Source organism: Opisthorchis viverrini, assembly GCF_000715545.1.
Source record: "Opisthorchis viverrini unplaced genomic scaffold opera_v5_42, whole genome shotgun sequence".
NCBI lineage: Eukaryota > Metazoa > Platyhelminthes > Trematoda > Opisthorchiida > Opisthorchiidae > Opisthorchis > Opisthorchis viverrini.
The window spans coordinates 498,911-518,203 of NW_008751698.1; the positions used below are offsets into that span (position 1 = coordinate 498,911).

The 19,293-nt window shown below is 41.0% G+C and overlaps 1 protein-coding gene across 1 annotated transcript; it reads right to left on the reverse strand.

Moving 5' to 3' along the window:
* Positions 1-324: 324 nt before the first annotated feature.
* On the reverse strand, positions 325-16,179 carry T265_03074 (hypothetical protein; the record flags this gene model as incomplete). The annotated part of the gene is made up of 6 exons (XM_009167479.1): positions 325-491; positions 3,815-3,984; positions 7,502-7,676; positions 12,430-12,533; positions 14,871-15,169; positions 15,458-16,179. The coding sequence occupies 5 exons, from the start codon at positions 15,105-15,107 to the stop codon at positions 434-436; spliced, it is 744 nt and encodes a 247-aa protein (XP_009165743.1).
* Positions 16,180-19,293: the final 3,114 nt, after the last annotated feature.

Below are 19,293 nucleotides of genomic sequence, written 5' to 3' on the forward strand. Positions count from 1 at the left end.
CAAATACATTCAAATATACGGTATTTTGAAACGAAAGAGGAATAGGCGATTCATCCGAGAAATCCGGCTGTGGAACTGTGTCCAACCTAGTTGGTATCAGCTGACTTTCAAGAAAATTCTTTGTTTGTCTTCTTGGAAATACCACTAGTGTCTGGGAGGATTACTGTCAGCCGTATATGATAAACCATTGGATTCACCTACACTTTCACCTTCCAATACCTCCAAACAATGCTCACTGATGGGTTAACCTTATGATTGCGACCTCTAAGGAGTATACTCTATGTATGTCCCAATACAAAATTAAAAAGAGTCTTAATTGCTACTGAAAGAAATTAATATTCCAGTATTTGTGTAGTGTTTAAGGATACTAAACGTTGGGGGCTTGTGGTGGGATGATGATCTCTTGTACGCAGAATCACCCATCTGTTTTTCTCTAACACAGCGATCTCCGCAAGGATTGCAATCCAACTTGATCCCGTGCAAGGACGCTCCTGGAATAATAAGGGGGCAAATGAAGATTATCAGACGAGTACGGAAAGTACGAACGTTAGATTGCGTGCTGCAAAATATCTTCGTCTATCTTTGCCTTCTTGAAAAAGACTTCTACCTGATATTTTTGTGTGAATCATTGTTGAATCACATTCACCTTGCAAATGGCTAATGAGAAGTTATATAGACGATCAATATCAACACCTAATGTGCTAATTTTCACGGTTTATACGTCCAGATTTCATCTGGACGGTCCAATTTACAATCAAACATTACTAACAAGGAGAATGGCTGTATGGTATGACCGCAAAATCTTTCAGTCAATATACGTTGAAACAGTAGTGGCAAGAAGTGGCTTGAATGCAAGCGGGCGGCATAATCAGGTTAAAGCGGCCGCACAGTTTACTCCTCGAAATGATTGATTGATGAAACAGGCATTATGGGGTGAATGCAAGTTGGATGTGTGCTTTTACTTAAACCTAGCGCCCCTAGCGATAGAAAGCTGTTGGAAAATATACCGCTAAAAGGTTTGAGTTCTCGAATCTGTCACTGCTAGAAGTTTTGATTAGTTTTCCAGAGCACAAGATCATAAATAATTCGCAGACTTTCTTGTCTCTAATGCTGCTTGGCTCTCCTCTTGGTCTACTACAGAGAGCACACATTTACTCTTGTCTCTCTATCACTGCCAGTGATTAGTGGCTGTTATATTCAGTAGCTGAATTTATCTAGCAGCATCAATAGGCTAAATTCTGTCGCTACAGACTTCATGGCCCGAGTTTCTCTTTGATATCCTAAGAACGACTTGATTAGGTAGTGCACTGCGTGTAATATTTCTTAGGGGGTTACGAGTACTGCGTTATGTTGATACAGTGACAAGTGCAAGACAAGTTTATTCCATCTCCACTGAAATACGCTTACACTATAGACCATAATCCCTATACTTGGGGTATTTTTTAAAACTGGTGACAGGCGGATGCGACCTTTTACCAACGATCGAGGTAGCTACAATCTAGCAAGCCAATACGCTAAACAAAATATTTTTGTTTTTGGAACTACGTCATAATATACATAACGTTTATAGTGCTCTATGACACACCACGCACTTTTTTCGATAAAAATAACATTTGAACCAACATATCTTACTGTTCGTTTCACTTCCAAGCCTATAGTCAGCAGAAGCTGAAACGAACAAGTTACTGAGAATATTTCTGATTTGGTTCTGAGCACTGAGCATTGTGTTTTTAGGTCTTTATTTGGTGAACCAAATGACACTAACTCTTACCCAGGTAGTTGTATATCTCGGGATGAAAACCCCTCCATATCATTATTGGTCCAATCCCGGGAATTTTTTCACCTCTGTAGTCACCGAAAAACCACAAATAGTAGAAGGAACGGCGAAATCTCATACTAAAATAGTGATATTTCCTAAGTATTGTCAAGGACTTGAAGTTCTCGGGCTATCTCTCCAATGATAGTTGTTCTGCAGTGGACTAATCAAGTTCAGCGCACAACTGGATCCGCAGGGAAGGGAGTCACCTACCCAAGAAAATATGACGAAGCTCGTAAGCTCGATGGCCAGCTCTTTGATCTCTTTTATTTGTATGACTGCTGCTCTCTACAGTTGAATGCAACGTTGTCTTTTGCAAACTTTATAATTTGGCCAGGTTAGCCAGTTAGAGCTTTGACACAAGTACTTGTATTATTTCACAGAAATGAGGGACAACGAGTCTCGCGACGAAATCGTTCAGGCATGAATCATTGATAAAATTAAAACGCTAAGGATCCAACATGGCGATAGTATTGTTGATAATAATAATAATAATAATAATGGCTTAGCTGTGCCATAATTCTGATACATCATTGTCATCTGACACGATGGATGCAAAAGATATGAGATACTGTCAGGATGTTCACTTTGGACCCTCTGTTCCGTATTGGTAAATATAATTGGTCGTTAAGTCACGAAACTGGGTTCTTCAGATTCTTTTGTACTATTCATAAAGTTAGCAAGTCTTTAGCTGTCACCAACTGTGTTTATAAGCCCAAAGTGCGTTGGTGAAGTATTGGTAGCATACTCGCCTCGCGTGTCCCATGACCGGAGTTCAAACCTTGACGCGGTCAAGGGTATGCACTGCTGATAATTTCTGATAAGAGTGAAATTCAAGTTCACTGCCTCCTCCTTAGGTACTAACTTACCAAAACAGTTGCACCATGACACGAGGACGACAACTACCTTGATATGTATTGAACACTACTTATTCAATACGTATTCAGTACTTCTGCGTTCAAGACTGGCAAGACTGGACGCCGGGTGACAAAGAGAAAGTTTTTATTAGTCTTTGAGCACATTGTTCCGGCTAGTCCAGCTGACCGCTTTATCAAAAATTAGCAGTTCAGACGAATTTGCTCTTTATTGCGCTTACTAGCAACCCGCATAAAAGTCCGAATGCTTTCTCCGTCGAAACAAAGATGCTGTATGGAAAAAACTGAATTTGCCCTATGGAGCCATCCCAAAGGTCATAATTATACTGTAGATAGATAGTCAAAAGACTATAAACGACAAAACCAGTTATCTTGTTGTGAAGTCGCCCGTTTTTGATACAATGTTCTCGTTTACTCGGTGGTTGTTCTGTGCGTCCGTCCGAAGTGGCCCTTGTGGACACCACCTACTGTGCAATTATGTGAGCGACGTTACCAACTTACCATGTCTCAATATGTAAACTGTTATATTCAGCAGCGAAATATTACGTCCAGAAGTAACCGTATGTATTGGGTTGGTGTGTATCTTTCTGTCTAGCTGAAGGTCAAACAAATACTGAGATGCAAAGTGGAGTTCCATGTCGTTTGCATAACCACTGGAATACAGCATGAACTTACCCGGTCTTAATGACTAGCAGGTCGTTAAAAACTAATCCATTAAAGCAATACATGCGTAAAGCTTTCTTTGATTTTAAAGGTGAACATCTCTCTGTCTGGGACGACAAGGAATCAGTCTGGTCATACATTTAGTTTGGTGAACCATATCCAGCAGTGCAGTGGTTCCAAATTTCAGAGTTCTTCACTTAATGATCAACAGTTGGGGCAGTCTTTGCAGGCCGCAGCTTGCATTGTTACTGCGAACGTTGTTTGTGACACGCATTAAGAATAAAAACAATTGTGTGATCCTTTGTGGTAGGGATCACGGGTGCTTTTGACCAACTATTATTCGGCGAAGGAAAGTATCCCCCTAATAGAGTTAAAATGATTCTAGGTAAAATAAACATCCCACCGTGCGGGAGGTTTTCGAAAATACAGTCAAATTCAGTAAGTAGAGTGGTTCGTTTACCTTGCTTGATACGCTGGCAAACAATCAAGCTTCGATAATGCAGTCTCCTGAGGCTCGAGCTTGTTGATACCAGCATCAGTTGCCCTCACATTGACCTTCGTGGGTTGCACATTGAAGTGAACATGACCTTCTCGATCCTGGGGGTTCGCTCCCGGCGGTGGCTCATAAAACTAAGGAAAAGTATTGGAGACAGTTAGTTGATGAGGTAGATCCACTCGGACCGCATTAGACTACCAAAAACAGACAATGAGTACGGTGTAGTTCAAAACAATTCTGTTTTGAGCTGTATAAAAACTACATTACCAACAAATAAATTTGCTGGAATTACAAACCCGCAATCAAAGACACTCCCCCCCTATGAATTCTTGAAATCAAGCTGTATAGACTACGTACTGTAATGCGATGCCATAAAAATTGTAGCAGAATCTTTTACTAAATTTAGTCGGTCTTGCGATGCTTACGGTTCTTTCAGTCGGTGAGCATATCCTATTCACAAATGTTCTCAACTCAAATGTCTCCCTAAAGTATCTCATTTTACAGCTGTTTTTTCGGATATGAGATATGTGTTTTAATGAATTTGTTTCTGTCAGTGAGTTCCTAGCTAGTTTTTAACTATTGCGTACTTGTAAGTACTCCTCGAATAGTCTCTCCTTATGCTTTTGTGCTCAACTAGACAGCTTCCGTCAACTAGACAGACTACCGAAATTAGTCTCCGAAAACACCTCTCTCCAAGTATCACATTGCAAGCATTTGTGATACACAGAATTTCCGACGGATTGTTTAGGTGTGGTACATGAGTAACTCATAAACTGCGCAACGGTTGCACTTGCTTACTCACTGATTCAGAGATTTCTTTGTTGGGTGAAAGTGATCTTACTAAACACTCCTGTTCCGTGTCTTTCCAGTTTCTGACTACTTGATACTGATACCTCTCATGAAGGAATTTCCACTGCACAAAAGTCCAACCTTCAAAAAAGATAACGTTATTGTTATCCTGTGTTATCTCATTAGCAGCTGCTTCCCTTAATAGACTGCTTTTACCTTACTTTCGACGCAAAATGTGGTATGGAAAAACTGGTGCAGAAAGGATGCTTGAACAACAGACAGGATTGTTTTCAAGGTAGTTTGGACCTTAGAAAGCGACTCACATCCTTGGGTTGCGTAATTACTGCGAAAAAGGGTGAGAAAATCTGATGGTGCGTTACTAAGCATGGCACGTTTAATGGCCAGTACTTGCTGTCGTTCACTGTTCTCCAGATAAGATACCCAGTTTGAAATAAGTGTACTTTGGGGTGATATTATCATATTGGGTTATTGAGAGACCAGTTGGAAACATAGGATCTGGTAAAATTACCACTGTGAGTTATGTGGGATTGAATTTCCTTCACACAATCAGCCTTACAGCTGTCGGGTAGTTTTGCAAGGTTCTAGTCATTCTCAGAAGCCCGTGAATGGCCTATACTAGGATGGATCGGCTTATGTACGGTTGCACGTATTTGTCAGACAGTTTTTGCGGACCAATCGAGATGCATCAGACAAATTTGTCTTATCACTGTCCGGGTAATAGCATGACAAACATTCTATTTTTCAAATCAATAACGAATTTGTAGGCATAAAGCGATCTACAAGTAACCTGAACACAAGCCAGACTTATCTTTTATGCCCTGTTGAAATGTGGCGCATCTATAGCAAAATGGTGTTTACTGCGCTGGAGAACCAAAATCCTTGTAGTGAAAAACAGTAAGTCTGTGGATGACATGGGCCATCCCACAAAATAATACTGAACATTTTCAGTGGTTCATTGTAGTATGTTTGCAAAACAGATTGTGTTATTTTTAAACACCCAAGCGACAACTCTGAAAAGAACCTTGCTTAAAAACGCCCGGTCACCGTTCAAGTAGACCACTCTCCGTTCATTTCCACCGATCGAACATAAGTCTATTTGTTAGCGTCAAGTTCGGCGGTATCCGTTAATAGTATGTACGATTCAGTGGTTCTGTCTATAGCATTTCCCTATGGACTTTTGGGTGTGCCAACTAGGACCCTGTTAGTTATTCTCCACAATGATGGGGCAACTGTACAGCGCTTCTCCGCCTTTCAGCATACGCTGGTTTAGCTTAAAAAATGAGACCTGTCCTGATAATTCCTAAAACACGTCACCTTATCGAATTTTATCCTCACCAGTAGAAAGAGAAGAGTGAGGATCAAATTCTCCGGCGGGCTACCTTGGGGGACAACTATACTTCGCATTTGCGCTGTGAAAAACTCAATAACATGAAGGACAGAAGTTCATTTTGGATATACAAAATTTTTCTGTTAGTGTGGATATCCAAATAAACTCTCTGAAATTGGTGTCGAGAAAAAAATTCACAAGTATTTAACTTGTTGCAAAATCTATCGAAACACTATGGGAATGTGCAGCTTGTGCGCCTTTCGGAAGTGCAAACTGTGTTCTACAGTCTTTTGGGGTGAAGAGGTCGTACTGTAATCAAAACACTGAAGAAAATTCTCTGTTGCCATCTCTAATTTAGGCCGCATTCTTTACAACATCAATGATTACGTCTATGTAAATACGTCTTATCATGAAAGCGTTTTTTGAAAGGCGGCTAACTTTATCCGTTGTGGAAATCCGACGTAGCTGGCACAAACTTTAAATTATGGCAGCATTTGTTGTAATGGAGTGATGCGTTTTGCCACAGAATTCTCCTAGCCTGGGATCCCCAGCTGTTGGTCATTAATCATTGACATCTCAGTTATTTTACATGCGCTATGTCAGGTTTCACTGTTTTGGATTCTTCCCACTTGGCATTGTTTTCGTATACGTGTATATAATGTGTACAAGGATACGTGCCTTTTCCTTTTAAATTTCTGGCTATTTCTGAGTGTCAAGCTCATAGCAGTAAGTGACGAACTACAATAGGTAGCCATATGTGCGTCCACGGCGGGTCTCATGAACTGTGTGGGCCATCAACTAGCACGTTGCACATGACGTGGGACCCAACTTTTCAGATTTACCACTCGAGATGGAAGTTATAGACCACCAGTTGGGAATGTTGATGGCTTTAGAACTTTCCCGTCCTGAACGCCCACTTATCATATTTTCTCGCGTTTACGGCAAGCACAGTAAGTTCAACTGAATACATATGCGCCTCGAGCAAACCCTCTTTGACATTACCCACCGTGTTCGTGGCCCATTAGACCCATTAGACCAGATAAATCCTGAAGCGGATGCCTGCACAACATGATATAACCGGGTTTTTCGAGACTCTTTACTTCTGCACAGTCCAAGGCAACACTATTTTACCGGCTGCATTACATGTGCTGTTAGTTGCCGTTGCAGAATCTATCTGTTAATAGCACTGGTACTATTACTACGCTAGGTCGTCCTGCATTTATCCTCAGGGTAAAGGTTTACCTTTCGAAGGTACACAGCGGATACTCTGGACAGAAAGGAGCTATCCCAGTGGATACGAGCCACAACGAAGATGGTTACTAATGAAGTTTGCATTTGCTTCACTGTAACCTCCTGTAATTGTTTGGCCCGTCCCCGAACATATAGGTGCGTCATCCACCAGTGATGAGTTTTTCCTGACAGTTCCTTAACTTTAAGGCCTAGCTAAGTCAAACCGTTTATAATGAAAATAGGATACCTATATCGTTGAAACGTGTCAACTTCTGGCAGCTTACTCGAGTCATATAATGAGTGACGAATCGATCCGGAGGCCCTGCATCATATTCCACATGTCCATGTTCATTGGATGTGAAGCCAGTCGACGTAAGCGGTCCAGAAATTTGTTTGCCCAGTTTGGTGACCTTACTTGGTGGTTCCACTTGATGCCCAAGGTATGTGCCTTTTTCCATGCTGCAATAAAACGTTAGCTGGTGAATTTAGCAACAAGCATAAATGTACTTATGTTTCAGTTTTCATTATATTGTTTTTCCTCAAAGCTTTTGTAGTCCAAATGGACCATTTGTTGTGGATGAGTATCTGCTGTCGAGATTTGTATATTTTGTGAATTTGTCTTACCGATTTGGAACTCAGCTCCGATTTTGTTTTGCTTTCCTGGAGGTTCTGGTATTACGCGTCACTTGAAGATACCGTTTTCTCACTAAACTCATCCTCCAAAGCAGTGTACGTCAAATATGATGTATTAAAGATCACAGATCCCCAAAAATTCCTAGTTGGTGGCCTGGGAGAGAAATAATGAACTGCTATCGATGGATCCTGGATGATCTATCCTAATAACGTCATCGAGTTGATCTTGACACGCAAAGTGCTGGAGCATCCGGTCAGTGATGAATGGGGTGTTGACGATTGAGTTTCGCTCGCTGGTGAGTTATGTAATGAAGAAAAACAAATGAAGATTTTCGGGTAAATCTTCAATGTAAATTATGGGTGACGGGCTTGCACTTGTCCCTCCACAACCCACTGCACAGAGATGGCCCACAAGGACAACTTCAGGCTATTTCCGTGATATGAGTCCTAAAATTGTTATATTTTGACAGACTATCACAGTCACCAAGTGAAAATCCTTCTCGATGTCCGCGAGATGCAAGTTCATCTTTCAAGGGAGACCGGGATAAGAAACTTCACTCATATTTTGGTACTAAGTATGTGAATGATCATATAAGAGTCGACTTCGCTAAAATGTGATCAGCGCCCCGAAGGCATGACTTCGACTAGGTGCTGCATAACTAGCAAATTTGTCTGTCTTTAGAAGCACAAAAGAATAACGAAAGAAATGAGATTTTAAGGAGGAGATTCCAAAGCGGACACTTTAGTTAAACAAACTAGCATGCTCAATCCCGGGAAGTCGTCTCCGCTGAAGCTATCCATTTAGTACAAGGAAGTGAGGTAGTCCCCCTGAAGAGTGGGCTATAACACTTACTCTTTTGGAACAATATCCTGCCTTACCCATAAAAACGCCTTTTTATACTACATTTTCTGAAAGGCCGCTTCAAAAGAATCAAGTATACACACCCTTTCACCCTTATAAGTTCTACAATTCTCAGTAACGATTTCTTACTCGCCTCTTGATTATTTTTTCAACGCTTGAATTTCTTCGAGTAAAGGCATCACTTGGAGTAGTCCGCTGTTTGTTGGTCCCCTCCGAATTTCCGTGGGAGAGACCGCATATACTTCACAGCAAATGCATTTCAGGGAAACATCTGTCAAACTATTTTGTCTGTTATGCTTCAAAATCAGCTCAGCGAACAGATTTCCCTGCAAAATTAGAGAATCATGTGGTTTATAAGAGATACGGTTACCTCTCCTGAAAAACTATTTAAAGAAAGGCTGGGCTATTAAAAACTGGCTCTTTAAGTGGATTTTAAAAGTAAATTCCTCTCCACAAGGAATCACTTATGGGACTTTGGTGCGTCTGGTTTCCCTCTGGAGGTACTCCTTTTGGAAAAGACAAGACCATTATGTGCGAAGCTCTATTCAGGCATCCCTTTTACCGTCCAGAACATGGTAAACATTAGCAAGTCATCTAGCATCTACAGTGTGTTTCGTTGAGATATTTTGAATTTGAATAGGTGACAAGGGAATATCATCCGGTACTCCCGTTAAAAAAATGTTCACTCTTTAGCGTCAAATCATGTAGCAGCCTAGCCGTCCCATTTACTTCTGACTGCGCTCACTCTAAAAACCTTGTTCTTGCAGTGGTGAACGAACGACTGCCTCCTGAGTCAGTCGGATTCGAAAACATCCCGTACATACACATGCACGGCGACCCATTGCTAGTGCACGAATCGCCACCCACTGTCGGTTCCAATCAGGGGCTATATGGATCACTTGCTAACCGGGATGTTTTGAAAAGTTACGAAAAAACCTGACTGGTTTACGGAGTTATTTATATTTGACCTTTAAAAGCCCAATGGATAGTGAGCTTGTCTTTGTGTGAAAAGAAATGGAGTTCCGTGCTTCCTAGTTGTAAAACGCTTTGGTAACAGGTGGCTGATTACACCCAGCCAGTCAGTTGAAACATCAATCATCACCCCACCCCCATCATCATCATCATAGACAGAATGGTATCAGTGTTCAACACTAATGCCTCGCTGCCATTCAGTCCTTATTGTGGAGAGAAGAATGAATCGGATAAGGAAGGTACTTAGTGTTAGCCTGCCACAATCGTTTCTAGGCGTCTACACCTCCAGACACTCACTCAAGAATTCTGGAGAGAGACGGACAACAAGAATATCATTGACATCTATTGGCTACCATGTCTTGCAGCATCTCCAACCAGGTGCACCGGGGATCACGCGGTCCCCATCCTGGAAGATGCGTGCACCGACAGCACCCAAAAGTCTTACAATCTGTTTTGTATTCTCTGCTGATCAAGATTGGCCACCTCTCTGTTTCCGACACTCTGAAGTGGGCACGGAAAACAGCACTCCCTTCGGCAAACGATTCTCCGGCATGCGCAATACGTAGCATAATCAATCGCCTTCTATTTATCTCGCTACGAATTCTCCCACACCAACGTACATGAGCTATGGTCCTGAGGCAGCGATTGCTGAACACCAGAAGACATCTCAGTTTCGCTGCTCACACAGATCAAGTCTCAAATCTTTACAAAAAGCAGCCCGCACTGTGGCCTGATAAACACGTCCATTGAGGTCCAGGGATATACCGCTTTGACGCCATAGGTGTCTCAAATTAGGAAACGCGACCCGAGCTTAGGATGACCTACCTACACATTTTTAAGCACAAGAGACCTACAGGACATAACAACTACAATGAACGGGTGCAAATATAACGTTTATGAGCGGCGAATCTTGTTAATAAAAGACTCCCTGATGGTTCTGACAAGGAAGAATTTGCTACACTGATAGGATGTATGAATTACTAAACTTTTGACCTGGTATCGGTTTACCACCAGATCTCGGTGCTGTTATATGTCCAAGTTTGTACAAGATTCAGCCTATGAAACTTGCAAGTGTATAGGAATTAAAACAAACATTGTTGGGATACCGTTAATCCTACATGATAAAGTTCAATGGTGGCCACATGAGGGTAAAACTCTGACGAGTTCCGCAAGAATGTTCGTATAAGTTAAAATGTTTACCCTGTGTGGACTCACTAGGTTTCACTCAAACAAAGAATATGATGTCCGCACATCAGTCTTCATCATTCTAACGCATCGTAAACGAAATTTTTATAGTAGCTCATTTTCAAGGAACTGACTCTACACACGGTGAAGTCAAGTAAGCGGGCTAAGTTCTTTCGAGTTGCTGTTAGAAAAAGGTCATAAATGTCAACGACAAAAACCGTAACCCTGGCCGTTTTGCCATCAGGGTGACATGAGAGTACCAGTGATTCCTAAATGCCTAAGTCGTTCGAAAAATACGTTTCTGACTCGAAATGCAGAATACACACGTTATTCGATTCCTGTATCGGAGGTTCCGTTAAATTTCATTCAACTAGATAGCCTCGACAACCTTCTCGCTTACTTGAAGACAGACATCTCATTGTATGGGGTTCTCAAACAAATCTGCGGAAAAAATCCCTTAGAAATTGAGTTGGGCATAATGCTGAGGTCCTTATTTATCTAAGACATGTCTTTTGCCACCTGACCTGGAAGAAAACGGCCATCTATATATGGAAAACTTGAGGAAAAAGCGTACGCAAGATTTAATATATGTAGGCCAGGAGGACATCTTACGGTGTTTTTTTGTTGAAGAGTATGTGATCTTGTAAAGAACGTGTTTTTGTTCTTCGTTTTGGATGCTACTTATGGTTCAGTAGAGACTGACAGCTTCGAATGTCAAAAAATAAATCAGACTCTAATTAATGCACCGGGCAACTGTATAATTTGATGAGATTTGAAAACTGCTTGGTGTTGTTTACACTCAGAATAACAAAGGAACCTGAAGCCCGTGCATCCTTTCTTGCACCGGACCTTCCATACAAAGATAACATGTGCTAATCTCCGCTAGCTAGCGATCCTCCATTCAAACTCCAAAAGAAGGCCGAGTTAGAGGATGAACGGAAATTTGGAGCTAACATTGTCTTCACTATGTGTGTGTGAATTGTGGTGGGATTTTAGATACTGATCAATTATTAAAATCTAGCCTGTCCACCGTCGCGAGTTGGTCGACCTCTTTCAAGACCGATGAACTTGTACACTGTGGCAGCAAGACGTGGCAGGCATAATAGAAATGCGCTGATCCGTGTTCTCCAAGTTTTCTTAGTTTTTTTTTGGTCAGTCTAGGTAGCCACAAATCTCCATCCGCCATGACAAGGTAAATGTCCAAGCCTTCAGTTTTTAAGGCACAGAACATGCGACCATCCTTCAAAAAGTATCTTGTTCGTTTGTGACACTAAATGAAAGTGGGTTATATCATTGCAAATTTAACCTCATGACCAACTGCTTTTCGCGGGCAGCATATTAAATTTTACTCTAAAAAATGCACGATGGAAAAAATACTTTTGACAACTCTAGGTGTAATCGCTGACTTCAATTTTAGAGTAATCGGCCCTATCACATCCCAAAATATATCCACGTCATGCTAAAAAGCACCTGTCTCAAAACTCATTCAAGTTCACATCTTCCGGCAGAATTCAAATCAGAAAGTGACAAATCAAACAGTGAAGAACTAGCCAAATTTACCTTGGCTCTTTGTAGGCGTGTATAGCATTCTGATATTCGGCCGGATCATTTTTCTTTAACCAATCAAGTTTTCTTTCTGGGATCTCATTGGCTTTATCATAAACCTATAAGTTATAAAAAGAACAACTAGAGAGGTAAAAACCATTAACTGACTGGAAGATTGAAGTGAATTTGCATCCGGTGAATTGTAAATTGGGATACGGGCTTAGAGATAAACCAAAATAACATTTAAGTGCTCCGATTACATGTAATCCAAATACTAAGTCCATAACACACGCTCCATAAACGAAAGTAAAAATAATAAAGCTCTTTCAAGAGAACCAAAACTGTCGTACATGCTGCTAGCAGTAAAAATTAAATTAAATTAACTCAGTCATTTTTCCATGTTATCTGGAAGATAACATTTCATTTCTTTATAAAAAAATGCTCTTAAATGACTGACCGGTTTCATGAACGCTAGTGCAAATCCTAGGTTACTAATTTTGTAACACAGAGGTCATGGGTTATTTCTTACTCTCCAGCAGTGTCCTTATACTTACGGCATTTGTAGCTGGATTTTTTTCGTGATACACCGAATTACTCCGTACCCCTCCTTCTTCCAAAAGGATCACTCAGTTCCCTACAAAGTTGGCTTTTGAATCATTCCACAACTAACTACAATGTATAAGGGTTGATGATAGGTGCATAGTATAAGACACGTGGTAAGCCCACTAAATTAGGATCCCCTTTCACATTCTACAGTACTGATTTTTATATATTTGAGTATGACTAGTGTTGCTTTTAACATTTTCTCATTTTTTATTCTCTTCCTTCACTGTTCCATTATGTTGTGTGGAGCGCTATCAAGCCTGTCCATTGTCGATCCTCACACAACGTCCAAGCACTGTGCGGATCACAGAAACCGTCCTTCTACTACCAGTTGGATTTCTCAAACTATGAACGAGTGGTATATTATGTTGCGTGATGACAGAGTGCGAAGCACTAGGCAGGCCATTCCAAAGCAAATCTAAGCATCAACAAATTTCAGCACATAAGTCCTTCTTTACTACTCATTAAGGAAAGTTAGTGCGTTCACATAACCATCAATACGTTTCGCTAAATGTTCATCTTCATATCCAGACATGGACATAAGTGAATTTTTATTGAGCTCATTCTCATCATCATCTTTATCAGCTTAAAAGACATGCAATTACTTTGCATCGACTATAGCTGCCACCGATTCCAGCATTCACCGTGACTTTTTGTCCGGTCTATCGTGTTTATCAACAACATCAACAGCACCACAGAACACAGTCATTCTTCTTTGTAAGTACTACCATCGTAGACTCTTTCATAATTTCTCAAACATTACATAGAGCAAGTCTATCCCTTTGGACTACTATGGCCGCGTTCCTTATCATCACCGAACATAACTTTCACCAACTCGTTATTTCACAACATGTGACACACCCCGCTCAACTCTCCTTGTTCTTAGTGTCCTTGATGGTCCAAATATAAACCCTTAAATTCATTTATCTGAAACGTGAAGGATTTCGGAGCACTTCGTGGCTACCCTCAATTTTCACTGCCAATCGAGGGACATTTTAAAATGCGAATTAATTGTCATTTGGTTATTTATGGCCCATTTTGCTGCGCATCGAGTTGTAGAGTTTTGGCAAACCCTCCATTTTCCCAAGGAACTGACAAGGAATTTTTCGTCATAATCGTTTGACAAATTTCGTGACTGCGCACCCACTACTTGTTCCTCCATTGCCAGCAACACAGATGACTTTCTATCGGTTGATGGTTACTGTGGTTTGCACACCTGCACGATGTGAACACAAAAGAATTATTATTCTACTCAACAATAATCACTAATACCGATTTACAATCAAGCAATCTTGACCTTAGAGTATTAGTATCCAAAGTCTTGGATACTATTCATGTTAGGTGTAGCTGGGCAAGAGTTACAATGACTGGACAATTAATAGGTCCTAACTGCATTTTAGTCTCACAACGCCAGCCAATGTATTAGAAGTTCTAAATAAGCAAAAATGAAGACGGTTCCGGATTGAGCAGACTACTGGGTGCATCAAGGAAAACCAAGAAAACGAGTAGTTCTCAAAATATAGTCGCGTGACAATCAAGATACACGAACATTTGCCCTGGCTGTACACAAGTAGGATTTCACACGTAACTATGTGTAATTAGACGCCAAATTTCCTACAATCTAGGTGGATTCTGACGAGTGGAGAGTGCTTGATCATCCCGTCTTGCACGCTTTGTTTTTAGATGATGAAACTTCTTGTTGTTTATATTTCTTATAAAACTTGCTCTCAAGCCCAACGTTAGGACAAAATGGAGCGTGTCTGAATGATGAGCCGTTTTTTAATGATTGCACAGCAACGCTGCGTCACCGAAAAACGTGTATGTTATCGAAAGCGTAAGTCTTAAGTACTTACGTTGGTAGGGTGAACTGGAACATAGTCAGGCCAAACTTTGGTTTCCTTGACGTAACTGTCCTTGTGTGTGCTGGCAGGAGGGGCAATCCAGCGTGCGAAAGCCTCTTTACCATCCGGTCTTCCATATGGCACATATTCATCATTATAGTTTGTCCGCCCAGTCGGCCTATCCGTTTGTCCGCGGAAATCGCTCATAAGGTGAGGTGAAATAGGACGACCGGTTAGAGTATCTTCCATGCAGTTGTTGCGAGTGCTTCCTGTTTCCTCTTTCGGGCCCAGCTGGAAGCGCGCCAGCTTGTCTGTCAAAAGGATTCGCAGAGCAATTCAACCAGATCTTCACCCTTATGGCGCAAAATTAACATATTCCTTTTACTTCCCGTGCTTTGTATATTATGTGCGAAAACGGTGACCAAGTTCGAATGACAACATGATGAGACAATTAAATTGTTACCAATTTCCACTTATTGTTTGCCCACCGTCTCTCAACATTTATCAAAAGAGTCAAAGCAAAACTCTGTAGGAAATTCTTCCTCAAAATCCAGATTTTCATGTTTGTTGACCGTGTCGGTTCAGGTGCGTAAACTCACCTTTAGGTAATAAAGGCCTTCCAAACTGAGCCTGATAAGTTGACTGATTTCTATTCGGACCCTGTTAGGCGAAAGAATAACGTAATGAGCTGCGAATTACAAAACCATAATTTTCGGCTTCAATCTCTCCCTTAGTGCGTTTTGAATGAAGCAAAGGCGTGTGCTTTGGTAGTACAGAAGTTACGCTTCCTTTTAGATTGTCATCTATCAAGGTCATGTTGTCCTGCAGAACACCGTTGGAAAATTGACCTCAAGTGAAAAATTACCTTCAAATGGGGTTTTCCATATTTACTAGGCAGGTTAAATCTGGAGAGTGAAGGAATTGGTTCTCGGCCATCCTGTGTGGAGTACTGGACAAAGTCTTTATGCGTTACAGAGAGATAGTTTGTCTCTAGTACATCTCTGAGTAGGATTTAACAGCAAAAAAGGCTGAACAAACTTCATTTTTCTATTGTCTATATCATCCATGCCTGGAGTATATTGAATAACTGGTCTTTCGTTTGTAACAAAACCGGATCCGTAAAGCGATACAGTCTTCGGCTTGAATGGTTCCCAGTGTTGTCCATAGGATGTTTTGTAAGACGTGCAGTAGTGATTGAGGACGTCCGTTTCACCTCCTCGACTCTGTTTCACATGCTCCGAAGCAGTCCCAGCGTACATCACGTACTGCTGAGTTTGATCCAATATTCAGCCTAATTCTAACTTGGGATCGGAAGATAGGCTAAAAAAGATCAAAATCACCATTAACATCAAGCAAAGATGAACCATATTTTAGAATGCAGAAAATATAAACTTCAAAAACATCGTTGCGTTCAAGAGTTCTGAAGCACAGCTGGTGATGCAGGACCATTTACGCACAAAAAAACTGTTCTATAAAACGTCATTTTTCTGTCTAATTAGGTGAAATTCTACGTCGCTCTTAAGAGTAAATTGCAATAGTAATACTCGGTATCTCACCCTTGGCTTCCGATAGGCTCTTAAGCACTTTTAACAAATAAATGGAATCCCTTTTCCTACTTATATGTGTAAGTTTACAAGTCGCTGTTGCTGACAGTGCAGCATATTTGCCTATTTTATGGCTTTGATTTGTGGAATTTGGTTTCAGCGATGTATAAGAAATTGGGCATTTGGTGAGACAATAAGTGCTTTACTTGAAAACCGCAGACAGCAACTATTCACGTGCTATACGTACCGAGTTGACGCCTAAATAGTCCATTGTTGCTTTGGCTGCCCGATTTGGATTCACCTTTTATGGGTAAGAAAATAATGTGATAACCGAAGTTACCGAACGAAATTAATAATCTGTCTCTGCCGTCTATCCTGTTCGCTCTTCTTCTGACCATAGCGCTCTTTCCCACCTTCCAAACTTCCTTTAATAACCTGGCATTTAATGCGACATCCGCAGACATATGATGAAAACTCTTCCCAGCACTGTCCGCCCAGCACTCATGTATTCATTTTATAACTCACAAAATTTAATCCCGTCAGCCATTTAACTAAGTAATTGTAAGCTATCTGATGAAAGACACCGTATTTACCAGTCAGCGGTTTTCATAACCTAACGAGGTCATAACGGAGACATCATAACTTGGCCTCCGTCCAGGCTGTAAACCTCGGCTACAGAAAGAACTGTGCTTAGACCAAGTATCGGGCGATATAAGCACAGGTTTTATCGTTACCAACAGTGTTTGGCGATTAATGTTTTCCACACAGCCGTTCAGGATTTTCGGGGCCAAAAGTTAGCGGATCCACCTTTCATTTTTAGCTCAAGATTCACAGCTTCTCTGGTTCCTTCCAGCCTTTCTTATTTTCTAATTCATGTCGTTCATTTTTGAGTATAATATAGTAATAGAGAAAAGCTCCTATTTGTTTCTTATTTAATATAAACACGATTGAGTTTGTGCGTGACTTATCATAGCACCATTTCAGTTGCGATTTTTAAGGGACAACCTAATGTGGTTGAATTTGACCCGTGGTGATATTCCAGAGGGCGTGAGAATCCTTGTACTACTTCACAGTCATAAGGTTGTATTGGAGTATCGTCCATTAGTCGTTCCGAAAACCAGAAGCCGGTCATTCAGTGACAGTGATCACCGCCATACTAAGACTGTCCTAGCCTTCTACTACCAGTTCTACAAATATCAATCACACTTTTAACTATGTTAGGATGAATGCTCTGCTTTGTTATCTTTCTCTGAATTTTTCAGATTTCTACAATCTGCCAAAGATTTCCAGCAGAAGTAATCAACTTTTATGAGCACAATGACGAAGGCCAACATTAGTTCCTGGAATTCTCTTTTTATCTTTCCGATAACCGTTGACTTTAAATTGGTTTGACGTTGAAAATATTTACGAACATATTTGCGGACATTCATATTTTAAGTGCTGTCTTCAACTTATTCATATTGTCATTGCAGAATACTTGTAATGGCAGACAAAATACGCTCTATTTCAGTGTGCCTATTTTGATACTACCTCCATATTTTGCTTTGAAGCTGAAGGAAACCGCCCTTCACAATCTATCCGTGATTCCCAGCACGTAATACCTAGTTGTTGCCTACTTTCAATAAGAAATGTGTGCTATATGTACATGCGCAATCCACTAAGTGTTTTTCCAGCTTGACCTAATCAGCCGAAATGGATGTAGGACATCGGCCAGAATGCTGTTTTCACATGGTACAGTAAGCAAGTTTCAAATGCAGATCCCTTCTCATAAGACATGTTAACAGGTACAGCATTTTAAAAACAGCAGTGTCGATGAGTTGAGTTTTTCGTGAAGAAAATCTTCTAGCAGCCAAGTGGCAATCACCTTGCTAACCCGAGTAACACTCACGTAGCAACAAAACAACCAAACTAGGGACGGACTTTCATTTGCATACCGATTTGGAGCGAAACATTCGCCACACATGTTCCAAACTCAACCTGTAGCACCAGAAAACTGTGTTCATTAAACCGCCAACCATTGACCAACCTAATACGGTTGGCTCTGCGAGTGCTGCGTGGATACCCAATAGGATAGCTCAGTGACCCGCGGAAGTACACAGACTATCACATCGCGGTAAGGTCCAGTCTCTTCGTGACGGATGCGAGAAAGAGCCATGATTCAATACCCTGAAGACCACTGGAACATAGAGAATCACTGATAAATGATTGAAAAAGCCCACTAGGTGCGCCAACAGTGATTTTGGTGGTCATTGGGTTGGGAATGATCGAAGACCTTGCGATGTGTAGAAGCGAATAGTTAGTGTACTGGAGGTCAGATGACTGAACCAAAAAAAGCGCATTCATTACAAAACCCATATGCATGCTACATTCTTCCGGTGTTACGTAAAAAGAGGTAGCGCAGTTTTGCATTCGGTTCCGTTTGTTTTATTTCAAAAGGAAGTCACGTTTTCATCTATTTTCATCATGGTGCACCACATTAGCTATTGGCGGTCGTGGTGTCTCGGTAATGGACCTACTCGCGTGTACTTCTCCCGTGAATTGACATCGAACGCCAAAGTGAGATCTAGCCATTATTGTAAAGTTGGCCATGGTTACCCTATAAATGACTACATTGAAGCAATAGATATGGCTCAGAGTCATATTACAGACAATAGATTATCCTAAAACTCAATAGTGCGCATATTTAAAAGCCATCTATTTTATTAACTGTTATTTCCTACGCTTCTTTCATCCCAGACGGAGGATTCTCTTTTGAAATTAATGAGCACTTTCATATGGCAGTTGCTAGCACGCGAAGCACAAAGTGCCACTTTAGCAACAATAGTAAATTTTGCAAACCTGACAAAATTTGGAAACATAAAACTGAAGGATTCGCAAACTTAGAGGAAGGC